The sequence below is a fragment of the Alosa pseudoharengus genome, unplaced genomic scaffold, assembly GCF_046254945.1.
Source record: "Alosa pseudoharengus isolate Yale_2024_CS ecotype anadromous, Long Island Sound unplaced genomic scaffold, YU_APseudo_1.1 YU_APseudo_1.1_scf_16, whole genome shotgun sequence".
Taxonomy (NCBI): domain Eukaryota; kingdom Metazoa; phylum Chordata; class Actinopteri; order Clupeiformes; family Clupeidae; genus Alosa; species Alosa pseudoharengus.
The window spans coordinates 12,507,151-12,521,384 of NW_027468630.1; the positions used below are offsets into that span (position 1 = coordinate 12,507,151).

The 14,234-nt window shown below is 42.3% G+C and overlaps 1 protein-coding gene across 3 annotated transcripts; it reads right to left on the reverse strand.

Moving 5' to 3' along the window:
• Nucleotides 1–961: 961 nt before the first annotated feature.
• katnb1 (katanin p80 (WD repeat containing) subunit B 1) lies at nt 962–13,025 on the reverse strand. Of its 3 annotated transcripts, XM_076287078.1 has the most exons (21): nt 12,775–13,025; nt 12,051–12,112; nt 11,809–11,968; nt 10,850–10,980; nt 10,392–10,509; nt 10,178–10,278; nt 10,035–10,076; nt 9,234–9,317; nt 8,128–8,243; nt 7,867–7,938; nt 7,528–7,678; nt 5,357–5,541; nt 5,006–5,157; nt 4,207–4,257; nt 4,009–4,073; nt 3,691–3,912; nt 3,292–3,423; nt 3,037–3,113; nt 2,609–2,683; nt 2,150–2,266; nt 962–1,507 (listed from the first exon to the last, which is right to left on the reverse strand). In XM_076287078.1, the coding sequence occupies exons 3-21, from the start codon at nt 11,846–11,848 to the stop codon at nt 1,372–1,374; spliced, it is 2,067 nt and encodes a 688-aa protein (XP_076143193.1). In that variant the 5' UTR covers nt 11,849–11,968; nt 12,051–12,112; nt 12,775–13,025; the 3' UTR covers nt 962–1,371. The 3 variants fall into 3 exon arrangements, with proteins under 3 accessions (XP_076143193.1, XP_076143194.1, XP_076143195.1); XM_076287079.1 differs by lacking the exon at nt 12,051–12,112; XM_076287080.1 differs by lacking the exons at nt 962–1,507; nt 2,150–2,266 and adding an exon at nt 2,408–2,456.
• Nucleotides 13,026–14,234: the final 1,209 nt, after the last annotated feature.

The window sequence follows — 14,234 nt, forward strand, 5'->3', positions numbered from 1 at the left end:
GTTGAGTTCCTGCTCTTGTCTTTCAGGCCTTAGCACGTGTAAAGCCAAAAACCAACAGTGTGTTTCTGTGGTAAGCCACTCGTCCATCTAGAGAACTCTTTGTACTTTGACGCCTCTGAAGGACAGTCATGATTCAGATCACCCCCCCCCCCCCCCTTTTTTTTGGCTCATCTCTTCTCTGATTGGACTACAGAGTTTCCATGATGAGCTGGAGTGTGTCAACTCCCTGATCCATCACTTCGAACAGAGCAGGTCAAAAACGACATGAAACTTTATGGTTGGATTTCGAAGGGAGGACAACTGGATGCGTGTGGTGCCCATATAAGGCCAATCCATACATTAATGAATTCCAAGCTGTGAACTGATCTAGTCCATGGAGCAATCCATGTGTTCTCCTCCACTAGCTTTCCCCTCCCCCAAGAGAAATCAACTATCTGTCTGTGTTACACATGACATTGTGTACATAACGATGTATTACATGATTGTATGTGTATTGTAAAGACAATAAATGCTATTTTTGATTTTTACAGCACAGTGTTGTCTCTGTGACCAGTAATACATCGAAAGGTTTAAAGTGGACTGCCTTGCTCCCCCTCCTCTCCGTCTCCTTTATGGCAGCAGGTCTCATTCAGGGTGTATTGTTTTTACAAACTCTTTGTTCCATGTTGCTGTGTTGTAAACGCTGCTGTAAGCGAGGATGGAAGTGCTTTTGAGTGGTTCGGAAAGCTGCGGTGCGGTTGAGTGCCCAAGACGACTCCTGGGATGACTGCCGTGTAACTGGGGATGTTTGAGTACGCGAGTGCCTAATTGTGGTTGCGATTGCTAAGTGACGAGGAATGCTATGCTCAGCTCTGAGGGCATACACGTAACAAGTACCATTCTGGTGGAACTCAACCGGCATACATTTCTTGAACTGGTCAAAACAAAACAAAAACATAGATTTTTTTTTTTACAAAGGATTTAATTTTTGTTTATTGTCTTGACAATAAATTCTTCTCATTGGTGAGCAATGGTTCAAGTAGAAAAGAGAAATAGAAATCAAGTTGAGAAATAGAATTCAGAAGTAAAAGAAACTCCAACAAAACTACTGTACAATCAAAAAAGGACATTTCCCTCTCTTAAAGTCAACTAGAGCTATACGCTTAGTCACTCACCACATACATACCAACCACCTGTTAAGTGCAGCGCTTTCATGTGCCTCTCCCTGTCTATGCCCACTATGGGCTTTTCAAATCTCAGCCATATTTAGGCTGTAAGTGTTTATGTGTGAAAGCCAAGAAGAAAGGGAATGTGAAAAGGTATACACTTAGTGTTCAGAAATACTGTGTGTGTGTGTGTGTGTGTGTGTGTGTGTGTGTTTGCACGTGCAAGTCAGTTGTCCAGAGGAGCCATCAGTAGTTGGAGTTCTGTAAAAGTGCTACCATGGCGACCCACTTGCTTCGCTTGATTCTTCACAACTTTATGGAGGTTCAGCAGCTGCTTGTAGCATGCCTTACACTTCCGATGCCTGTCACAGAACCCACACACACATATATTATATTTCCTTCAAATAATGATGATCAGATGCTTCAGACTCGTTGCTAAGTGACTGACATAAATAATTTACACGTGAAAGACTCCTTATACAGTACTACTGCTACTGAAACTGCATGATGTGACTGACATGTAAATAAACCGCACCTTCCACATTTATTTGCACCCCGGTAAAGAGGAGTAAAATAAATTATTAATTATAAAAATATATGTTGCCATTTTACTTTAGTTTCACAGTGAAAACAATGAGGGAAAATTAAACCTCGAAGGGACGCAATTTTTGTTATAAGAGAAAAATTCCTCAAATAAATTAATAAATATTTTTAGCAAACACATGTGCCACAAGTATTGTGTTTTTTATTTTTATTAATTTCTTTATGAGGAATTTTGTCTTCTCAAACTAGATTTGCTACCCTTCAAGGCTAAATTTGTCCTCATTGTTTTCATTGTAAAACTAAAATAAAAGAGCAAAATATGTTTGTTTTTTTAATACCTGTTTTTACTCATCTATACTAGGGGTTACAATAAATGTGACACGATACAATATGTTTCAAACATATTCAGACACACAAATATGCATGTGCAAACACACACACACACACACACACACACACACCTTTCCTCCCGTGTGATGTCCACTCCCACCGAGGGCGGTGCTGTGAGTGTGTCCGAGATTAGAGGCCAGAAGCGCTTCAGAATCAGTTTCAGGGAGACACATCCTGTCTGCACATAACTACAACACAGAGAGACACACATCACATCCTGTCTGCACTTAACTACAACACAGAGAGACACACATCACATCCTGTCTGCACTTAACTACAACACAGAGAGACACATCCTGTCTGCACATAACTACAACACAGAGACACATCCTGTCTGCACATAACTACAACACAGAGACACATCCTGTCTGCACATAACTACAACACAGAGAGACAACATGGCACCTAAGCTCCCCACACATTATCCAATCAAACATCCCACATTCAGCTTCTTGTCTGCAATGCATAATACACAATACATCAGATACCCGTACTATTGCTATGGTAGTTTTAGTTTGTGCCTCACTCACCTCTCATATTTGCTTTGCAGCAGCACTTCAATCTGAGGCAGGATGGATGTGCACAGGTCCAGTTTCCATAGCGACCTGTCGTAGCAGATACATGACAGACGGTAACATGCAACACTGAAGAGACCATCAAACATGGTTTTAACACATCTTATGCCCCCTCACATACTGGCTCTTACATAACCGGAGTTTTTGCCCATTAAAAGTCCAGGGGCCCTTATTTAAATGACTGAAAGATAGAGGCGACCAGCAAGGAACCTCCTGGGTGAACTACAGTGACCATGCGATTGCTCCTAGGACCTTGCTCATTAATGAAACCATTTTGCTTAGTTATTAAAATTAGTTTGAGTTATACTTTACACTTTGCCAATGGTTTAAATTAGGGCCCATTTTGTTTAATATGGTATTTGTAAGTGTGGATTTCCACTCACGGTTTGAGGTTGACAATGTTGAGAATGTCCACCACTATTGAGAGATCCTTTATTGACACAGCAGAGTCGAGGGATGTCTAGAAAATTTAAAACAAGACAAGCAGTATTATAACAATCTGCCCAACAAAAACATTACAACAAATTATGTCACAAAACTAGGCCAGATGTTGCAGATGAAAATTCAATAAATGAGCATTTCAGCCAAGCACAACACAGCTGGGGGTGATCTGTTGAGGGTGATCTGTTGAGGGTCACCTTGATGTCTCCACTGCCCCACACCGCTCGGACAGTGTTGAGGTTCTTGCAGCGACTGGACAACATCACACACATTGTGTCGTGACCTTTCTTAATCTGACCCAAAGCCTCCTCGTCGGTGATCCCACCAGGCTGAAACAAACACACACACACACACACACTCTTACTCTAGGATGTTAACACATAAAACTGCCTGTCATTACACTCGCAGACAGGTAGACAGTCAATCAGACCGACAGACAGAAACAGTATATGTATATGTTATAATAATAATATATGTTACTATTTATCCAATATATATGTATCCATCTGATACAATTACTCTGACAAAGTACTGATTAATAATAAATATGACCAGATTTTGTGTGTGTGTGTGTGTGTGTGTGTGTGTGTGCTAACCGGCAAAAAGTCTCCCACATTGAGTCCAATTGGTTTGTTCCGAGAGGACATGATTACAGCTGGCTGCTGCCTCGTCTTCGCCGTGGTAACAGTGGGTCGGTTTGCAGGGGCAACAGACGACGTCACCACAGGAACAGAGCGTGGAGCAGTGGCTACTATAGTTGGCTCCACCCTTAGGACAGGCGTGGAGGTTGCTATTGGCTGGGCTTTCAGGTTAAAAGGCTGCAATATACACATAAATACCATTTTAATGATGTTCTACAAACACAGGTGAAACTCTCATTCTTAATTAAAACTACATCCCCCACAAATACTCACTGCTGCTCTATCAGATACTGGGGTCACGATGTCGATCTGATTAGGCTTCACTGGGAAACTTTCAGCTAGGTGGAGGGAGGAGAAAATCATAGGTTTATTACACATGGCCTTATACAGCATATGTAATTACTGTATACAAAGCATACTCATTCAGAAATAAATATATGTACGCGCACGCACACTCTCTCTCTCTCGTACCATCGTCTAGTGGGGCTGGAAAAGGTTCAGTTCTTTTGGGAGGTGTCCGAGCTAAATGAAAATGGAAGAGACAGAGTGACCAGGTCAGCTTTGAAGCAAACGGAGCCCCATTAATGGAGACCAGCATCACACAAAAGTAAACTATAAGACTACCTCCTCTCTCACTAAATCACACAGGCTAATTCCCAGTAAAGTACACTGAATAGTGTTCTTATATATCCTCTGTAGGTGTGTATGCGCACATGTGAATGTGTGTATGTGTGTGTATGTGCGTGTGTGTGAATGTGCGTGTGTGTGTATGTGCGTGTGTGTGTGTGTGTGTGTGTGTGCGCGTGTGTATGTGTGCGTGTGTGTGTGCGTGCGTGCATGTGTGTGTGTTTGTGTGCGTGTGTGTGCGTGCGTGCGTGTGTGTATATGTGCGTGTGCGTGCATGTGTGTGTGTGTGCGTGTACGTGTGCGTGCGTGTGTGTGCGTGCGTGTGTATATATGTGCGTGTGCATGCGTGCGTGTGTGTGTGTATGTGCGTGCGTGTGTATGTGTATGTGCGTGTGTGTGCGTGTATGTATGTGTGTGTGTGCGTGCGTGTGTGTGTGTGTATGTGCGTGTGCATGCGTGCGTGTGTGTGTGTATGTGCGTGCGTGTTTGTGTATGTGCGTGCGTGCGTGTGTGTGCGTGCGTGCGTGCGTGCCCGCCCGTGCGTGTGTGTGTGCGTGTGTGTGCGCGTGCGTGTGTGTGTATGTGCGTGCGTGTGTGTGTGTGTGTGCGTGCGTGTGTGTGTGTGTGTGCGTGTGTGTCTCACAGATGGCGCTGCGCGGCTGGAAGATCTCTTTGTAGTCGTCGGGGTTGGTGATCTCTGCGCTGCTCTCCTTCTCCTCACGCTCATCCTCACTGCTGGGGCTGCGATGCTCGCCCTCTGGACTCCGCCTGTCCGACTCAGAGTTCTGCTTCATTCTGAGCATACACACGCACACACACACACGCACACGCACACACACTTAAATCTTTTGACAAATTACCATAAGTATTACCTGGTTAATGCATGTATATGTCTGATGTGTGACCGAGTGTGTGTGTGTGTGAAGGGTTAGAGAGATGACATTTAAGCACACACACATGCATTAATAAGTAATAGAAATGCTATGATCTATACCTCTGTCCAGTACAGGAGGTGATTGGGCGCTCATAGTTGCGCCGAATCGTTGCTCCTTTAGATGGCGGCTCTGCTAGTGGCTTGTTATCCTGGATCACGCCCTGGATCACAGAGCCGGACCGCTTGACCCTGTTCAGATCCACTACGTACGAGCTCACTGTGCACTGACTGCTTGACACACCAATCTGAGGGAGAGAGAATGAGGGGGGGGAACAGGGCTTTTAAAAGTTAAATACAGTGTATAAAGAGGGTAAATACAGCTTCATGGGTACCTAGAAATTTCAGACAATGTATATATTCATGTATGTATGCATGCAAGTATGTGTGTGTGAATATACACAGTATATTGTATATGCATCTTTACATTTGTATAGAATTGTAGGAGTGTATGTGTCAGGCATGAAAACGGGTCAGGGGTGAAAAAGGTGAGAAGGGCGCGCGAAGTGGCCGTTTCATAGCAAAACAGGCGCGAGTGACATTGTTGTCAATAGTGCATAGCTTCCATGGAGTATGAAGTTGCCTAAAACCAGAGATTTATGAAGAAAACAAACTACAAAATGACTAATTTTTACAAAAAAATACTTATTATTTCTTCTTTTTGGCTTGGGCCTAAGTGTGAAGGGGCCCACTTGCGCTGTTTGGCAACATGCTTCAGCCTGGCCCTCCTCTCCTCCTCAGTAATCTACATGAGTTTTCTTTCTTTCTTTGTGCCTGAAGTTATCAGACATTTCTGAAGATTTCATAGGCCTAATGGACACTTCATAGTAGACTATTAGAATAAGTCTGAATATTTGTTGAACCAAACCAGGTAATAAATAAACTTGGGTAGGGTAGACTAGGCCAGTGTTTTTCAACCTTTTTTGTGCCACGGCACACTTTTGACACATAAAATGTCCCACGGCACACTAACATCCTGTGTGAAGAAAAAATAAACATACCATAGCCTAAAATTTCAAATAATACACAGATATGGCCTTATTATGGCTTCTATGCAAGACCTGCTCAATAAAACAAGCGCCCTCTGTTTCATTTGTAGGTGACTATATCTAATTTAATTATTGTTATGAACTGGACATGTGATGATTCTGTGAATACTGGATATGGGGCCCCCGTTGTACAATGCCTGCATACCACAAATAGTGCAATCATACAATCAATGAGGGCATGTGGTTATAAATTATTTAATGCAACAATTGCTTTTCTGGACCAGTGAGTGACATTTGGGTAATTTTCATGGGGCACACCTGATGATCTCTCACGGCACACTAGTGTGCCCCGGCACAGTGGTTGAAAAACACTGGACTAGGCTTTAATTTGTAAAATTGGTTTGAAATGTTTTAACCTGCAGATAGGCTACTTACAGAATGTGGCATTGTGCTAGTGTGTCAGGCCACTGAGTGTTTCTTAAAAGACGGCATTACCATGTCAAACACTGTTTTTGTCTCTGAACTTGACAAAACGCACCAGCCCAGTTTAGGAGCATTTAATTCAACTATTTAGTTATTCACATTAGCCTTTGGTATACTGATAAAGTAGCCTATGCCTATTTGCTTCACCATTTATCGATCTAGATGGCTCAAACTGCACGTATTCTTCATCAAATGAACTCGTTATGTCTATATTTCTGTCCAATATCGCTAACTTTAACAACAGCCTATGCTACGTTGCTACACCAATCTCAATGTCCTTTTCTGACAGAAGTTGAACGTTTCAACTAGCCCACCTGTGACATCAATAAGCATCTCTCCTCGCCGGGCTCACATTCCAGCTGACATTTCAGACGCATATATCTGTAGTCACACAGACAGGGAGGCTATTCCAGCGCAAGCGTTCTGTTCGCGTTGCATCCGCGGCAAAATTTAGCTTCCACTGTTTCATAGGCTAAATGCATAGGGGCTGCATTCACATAATCGTTGCTGGATCAGACAAGTTTTTAATTGGTCTCTTGTCTTACAACGCATCAAGATGCGTTCGCGTCTGCGCGTGATTTGTAAACTCAGTTGTAACCCCATACCCCCCCCCCCACAATATTTTCTCATCGGATCTGTGCGAACCACGTAAGTCCCCTATTTTGGATTCAAAACGGCGAATTTCACCGAAAGGTGAGGAGTTTTCATGCCTGATGTGTGTGTGTGTGTGTGTGTGTGTGTGTGTGTGTGTGTGTAACCCACCAGCTGGTTGTTGCAGATGGCAAGGTCTGCCACCTTGCCCCATCCCACTGGCACCACATCAAAGCAGCGGTCGGGCTCCCAGCCGTACACCCGCAGTGTGTCCACAGAGCCACTGAATAGGCAGCCCCCATCAGGACTGAACGCTACACACCTGCACACACACACACAGGCACACACACACACACACACGCACGCACACGCACAAGAGTGAGGTGGCTGCATGCAGAAATGATCAAGCTTGTCTTTTATTAAACAAGCCTTGCGTTTTCTCTGTCTGTCTGTCTGTCTCTCTCTCTCTCTCTCGCTCACACATACATAGTACAGACACAAAAATCTGACCTGACAGCTCCGGTTTCTCCCTCCGATGAGCCAATCATCTTAAACTTTTCCAGATCCCACAGTTTAATGGTCCTAAACATCACAAACACACATACACACGTTATTTGCATATCCAATCTAATCTACAGACTCCAGAGGACAGGATAAATCATGAATAGCTTAGGGTCAACAGAAGGTGCAGATGAAAACCAATAGAAGGATAAGAGGCTACATTTACCTTCCTCACTTTCAAAACACACTCTCTCACACACACACACATACCTGTCTGCGCTACCCGAGGCCAGCAGATACTCATTAGGGTGGAACTGAACAATGTTGACTGCTGCTGTATGGGAGGTGAATTCTGTGATCATTTTTCCCGCTTGCAGGTCCCATAGCTAAAACACACACACACATATTCACATATCATTATCCACACATAAATACACATACATTGTATAAGGCCATACTTTCTCATCTTGAGAATTGTGAAAACCCATCATTAATGTGTACACTCATTTACATGCAAGATATCGATATAGGAACAGGAAGGAACAGGCTAACATTTTGAGAAATGTTATATATTCATTTAGCAGACACTGTTAGGATGGCATTTAGGATTTTTGGTATTACAGAAGCATGTTTCCTAACTGCATTTAGGAAAAAATCCTATCTTAACTTAAGATAGGAATTTGGCCAAATACAGAACCATCCTAACTCAAGAATTTCCTAACTCAAGAATTTCCTAACTTAGGAATCCTAACTTAGGATGGCACAGACCCTGTCCTAAATTCAAAATAACTGCCAAAACTGACTGCAACAGTTTTGTTAGATGAGGAACATGACTGTTAAATTAGGAAATTCTTCCAGCGATTTTCTAAGCATACATGCTTGGAATTACATTATCCTTCAGGTGAAGTACTGCTACTTGGGATTTGCAAAAGTAACACCGGAGCTTTTTAGGTGCTGCGTGCAAATCACTCCGCCCAAATAGCAGTGCTTCACCTGAATGAGAACATAGTTCCGTGTATGTATATGCTTAGAAATTTGCAGTGTCTCATTTTGCATTGGTATACTGTATGTTGTAACTACTATGTTTGTCACTTTTGGGAGCTATAGGCTAGTTGGTTCTGCCCACCTCAATGAGCTATGCTAAGCTAGGTTAACGGTGGGTGCATCAGACTGAGTTACTGCATGCAAAGAGACAAGAGGGCTATGTATCATCTTATCTAACTCTGGGGGCTAATTTCCCAAAATGTTGGTGTGCTCCTTTAAATGTTAACAAAAGGTACACCTTTAACAAAAGAAAAATTACAAAAAAACAAAACATTTCACAAAACCAAAACACTCATCAGAACAATTAAACACACACACACACACACACCTACCTTTATAGTGGCGTCGTCACTAGCAGATGCGAGCCACTTCCCATCAGGGCTGAAGGCCAGACAGCGGACGGCCTGAGTGTGACCCTTCATATACAGACACACACATATTGTTTGGATGTACCTTAACAAGTCTCAAACTGACAGGGAAACACACAATCATGCACGCACGCACACACACACACACACACACACACACACAATAGGCCACACTAATCCAAGGATCAGTTATCCTCTCAGACAACGGGATAGAAGTACTGCTTAGTAGGGCTGATTATCTAACACTCAGACATACCGATCCCTCTCACACACACAAACACAAACACACACACACACACTCCAACATGGCTCTTTTCAAGTGCTCTTTCTCTGTAGATAACCTGCTGGGCATTCTGACCCACAGTTGACCCACTCTGACATATGCTGTCTGCTGGAGTGCCACCCTCACCAAACCACCAGATATCCAGGCTAAAGCAAGCATAGCGAGCATCAGCATGAAGGCTACAAAGATGATCCGTCCATATTAGGAATCATATAAGGGCATGTCAATCAATCTGCCCATCTCATTCCAACCCACTCTACTGGTGATTACAGCACATGTGCAATCATCTATGGAGATCAAATTGCAATATGATATCTGAATGAACTCATAAAACGGCCTCACTAACTAATCACACTAATCTTGCACACTTGGCCCATTGGTAAAATGGTTTCTTTATACAAAACAATTGAAAGTATGATACTCTGCAACCACAATGAAGGAAATGCAATCCTATTATTAAAACAATAGTGTGGTAGTCTTACCTTATATCTGAAAACACAACCTTTTCTCCTCACATCCCACAGCTAAAACAAGACAGAAACAGACATCAAAACATAAACCACTTAACATTTTCATGTTTCAGTGTGCAATAACTATAGTTATGCACGTGCACACACACACACACCTTTATATTAGTATCCATGGACCCAGAGGCCAGGAACTCTCCAAATGGGTTAAAGTCCAGACTGCAGATATTGGCCTTGTGTCCCATCAGAGTACGCAAGACTGTGCACGCAGAAAAATAAACACACAGAAAAACGAACACATGTTTATGAATAAATGAATAAATACATGACACGCTGATGCAGAGAACAGGGGGGTGTGCAGTTGAGACTCACTCTTCGCCGCCTCCAGGTCCCACACACGCAGAGATCCAGACTGGGACCCTGCCACCACCTGCTCCTCAGAGCTGCTGAACTGGATGCACTCTACTGGGTTAGTGTGACCGGTCAAACTCTGTCACACACAAACACACACACACACACACACACACACACACACACACACACACACACACACACACACACACACACACACACACACCTTCATTATCTCTAAATATTATGCTTAATGTAGGCTTTTTCAACTTCATTTGAAACTCATAGTGATAATTTACTGTAAGTCACTTTAGACAAAAGCATCTACCAAATACCATAATAATTTCTGGTGCACTTAAGGTCTTTCTGGCTGACAGTTTGCAACTACAATGTGGTTTAGGTGTGCATTAGCCTGAAGCACCCCAGTTTCTTCTAGAGGAGTTATTGTATTTTTGAATAACATTAAAGCATCTTTGTACCATGATACAGTTGGGTTTGTTGACAGCCCAGATGTTGACTCTGCAGTCCTCTCCTCCTGTGGCCAGCAGACGACCAGAGGTCTTCCCCAGAGCCAGGGATGACACGTCACTACTGTGAGCTACCATCTCCTCTGTAACAGGTAACCATCACATTCATAGCCATCACACACCACTTCCAGTGTACAAGTTTGCACAAGTTTGTATTAAACAGCCAGTTTGTTTCTGTGAACTCAAAATGGGTTTATTCAGTCAGAAGTCTGCGGACAATTAGGGAAGCACAATACTGGATTTCTGCCTATATTCGAAATGCTGATATTTTCAAACTCATTTTAGCTGACTGCCGATACGGATACATGCACATCTTTTTTATTTCCTTAAAGGGTCTTTCCTGCACTAGAATTAACCATTTGCTCTTACTGTGACGGTTTATTTGTTGCACATACTGTACAGGCACAATTCTTTCTAATTCTAGCTCAAATGTATACTTTAAGAAATCTAGATATTCACTCGTGATGAATAAGAGATTACGGGTGAATATCTAGATGTAAATGCAATTTGACATATTACATTTTCAAAATATAAGTAAGTCTCCTCCTATTTGAACAGATCTGTATGAAGCTTCCTCTGAAACCCTGATAGTTTGTGCCAATATAGCCTTGCCGATTTCTCTGCCAAGAGTATATGCAGATGCCAATAATACAATTCTTAAGCTGTCATCGGTGGATACCGATGTCATACCGATAATACCGTGCATCCTTAAGGAAATGTATTATATTTGATCACCCAAGCTCTTACATAACTAACAAGCTGACGCAAAACACCAAGAAGTGCACATGGAGCCGAGTCAGCTATTGCACTGAGACGATTGTGAGACTTCAGGGGAAAGTGTATGTGATGGTCCACCTGCCTTTGTCTATCTATGTCATGACTGCTATACTTGTGTATGTTGAGGAACTCACGGAGCCTCCAGGATGTCTTGGTAGTGCTGGCCGCAGCCATGACGGTGTGCACTGTGGGCGTGCTGTCAGTTTCTTCTGTTATTTCCAAGAGAATGGAGAAATGTGGAAAATAATCCCAGGGACTGCAACTCAATTCAGTTCATATTTGCTTCCTCCCAATCTGTAACAAGAAAATGAGTAAAACACGAAAAATAGAATGTAGAATGTTTCTTCAAAATGGGAAACAGATGACAAATATTGACCTGTAGAAACTATTGAAGAACAGAGATTGGCTGAAGATCCGTGAACTGCTGCATGCCCGTGCCTGTGTGCAAGTGTCTTGTTGAATATACAGCTATTTTAATTTTGAGACTGCCCATCAAGACTACATTTCTGAACATGTACAACGTGACAAGTGTTAGTCAAACGGGACAAAAAACATTAGGCAAATGAAGCATACAAAGAAATTACAAATGCCTAGCAATGACTTGTTGAACACATTGTTACAATACCAACACCTGTCAACTGTGGTCGAAAAGAACACTAACATTAGGTCAACAATTTACACTACACATACGTTGCCTTGCCTTGGCTTACCACAGGCTTACTCTTATTAGGTTGATAGCTTTGTCTAAGTCTTGGCATGCCTACATGCCTACTAGCTAAAGTTATATAGGTTACTTCTAAGCCTAGCAGCATTTTTCTTTTTTCGAAAACAGCACGGCCAAGTTAGTTGGTTAGCGAGCTAACATGAAATGCGATGAATACAAATTATTCTGTGTTATAACAACATTTGATAGGATATATTTGCTCTGAGTCCAATTCGTGATTGGCTAGCAGTGAATACAAAGGCATGCCACAAACATTAATGCGACTGTGTTAATGTAAACATATCAACATCAAAAATAGCAGCTACCGAACTAATTGTTAGCATACACAAGAAAGTCCCAAGTTCATTAACCTAGCCTGAGCTAGCCCAAGCGTTACCTTTTCTTGTTAATCCCGTCCAATCAACTGCGCTCAGTTTGCATTAGCTACTTCAGCCCTTTTGTGAGAACAACTTTTTCGTTTGGAAAAATACAGCGATGGCTTCGGCAGTTACAAGTTTATGAAGCCCAGCTTTTCGGTTTTTGTATCTTTTTCCTCGTAATGATGTGAGTTCACTTTTTATCACTGAGTCTTGCTGCTGTGCATGTTGTCATGTTCACAACAGTACAGCTAGATTCTAGCTATCTACGCTCCGAGGACACACCTATGAGTAGCAACCGAGTTTGTGATTGGTTGCTAACCCAAAAGCAACTTAGCAACAGCGCAACATTTCGCGGGGTGTGTTCGCTACTGTCAAGGATTTTGAATCCACTCGATCTGGTAAAGTCTTCTATGGGGTCGAAGTCTTTCTTTTTGTGAAACAGCACTGGATCTACTTGGACATTTTCCCAAACACGTACTGCGGTTATTACATGTCTAGGCTAGGCCTATGTATTTGTATCTTTTGTTCGTCTGTACTGCACCAGCACTGGGATAATACGCATTTAATCTATATAAATCACAGAAGTAAAAGTATGAAAACTGTTAGGAAAGGCCTGCGTACAATTCCAGGCCTAAAATAATTTATTGCAGATGGATATTAAGTTTGAATTTTGGTGATCGCATTAAAGAGAAGTCCCATGGACAGTAGGTTTAAAACGTTCTGGCTCCTCTACCTTGCTCCGAACATCAGATAGCCTAACATCATCATCTTTATTTGCCAGACTCAAGGCCTATAAAAGAACACACAACATGCCCTACATAAAACAAAAGTAGAAGGCAACTGCGATGTGATCTTTAAAGACAGCGCATGCATAATCCTTGCGAACACTTCCTATGTGTGTTCATGTCATCTCTTGTAGGCTATCTTTTGGACGGTGTATTACGGACCCAAATTCACAGTCGCCACTCACTGGTGTGGAGTAGTAGGCTATTCGCTTGAAATGTATTTAAAAGTCCTGAGTATGGTGAACCTGTCAGAGCGGTAGATAAAACAAGTCTTTTTCTATGGCTCTGGAACCTGTTAACACATTTGGATTTGCTCCGCCGGTTCACCCAGGATGGATGGATGGATGGATAGATAGATAGATAGATAGATAGATAGATAGATAGATAGATAGATAGATATTGATTCCCAAGGGGAAATTCAAGAGGCTAGACATGAGCACACACACAACTGACCTAAATTCCACTTATTTTTCTTATCATATGCTTTATCATCATCGCAAAATACAAAGATAACATCTTATTTTTCATAAGACTTGACATACTAATACAGTGATATCACTATTATCGTATTGTGATTTTACTCATGGGCCTAGGCTATTAATCAGACAAAGAAGACATGTAGCCTAACCTGTTAGTTACTCTTCATTGGCTTCGTTTTGTAGCCAGAAATAAATTTAAATCCCTCGCTCTGG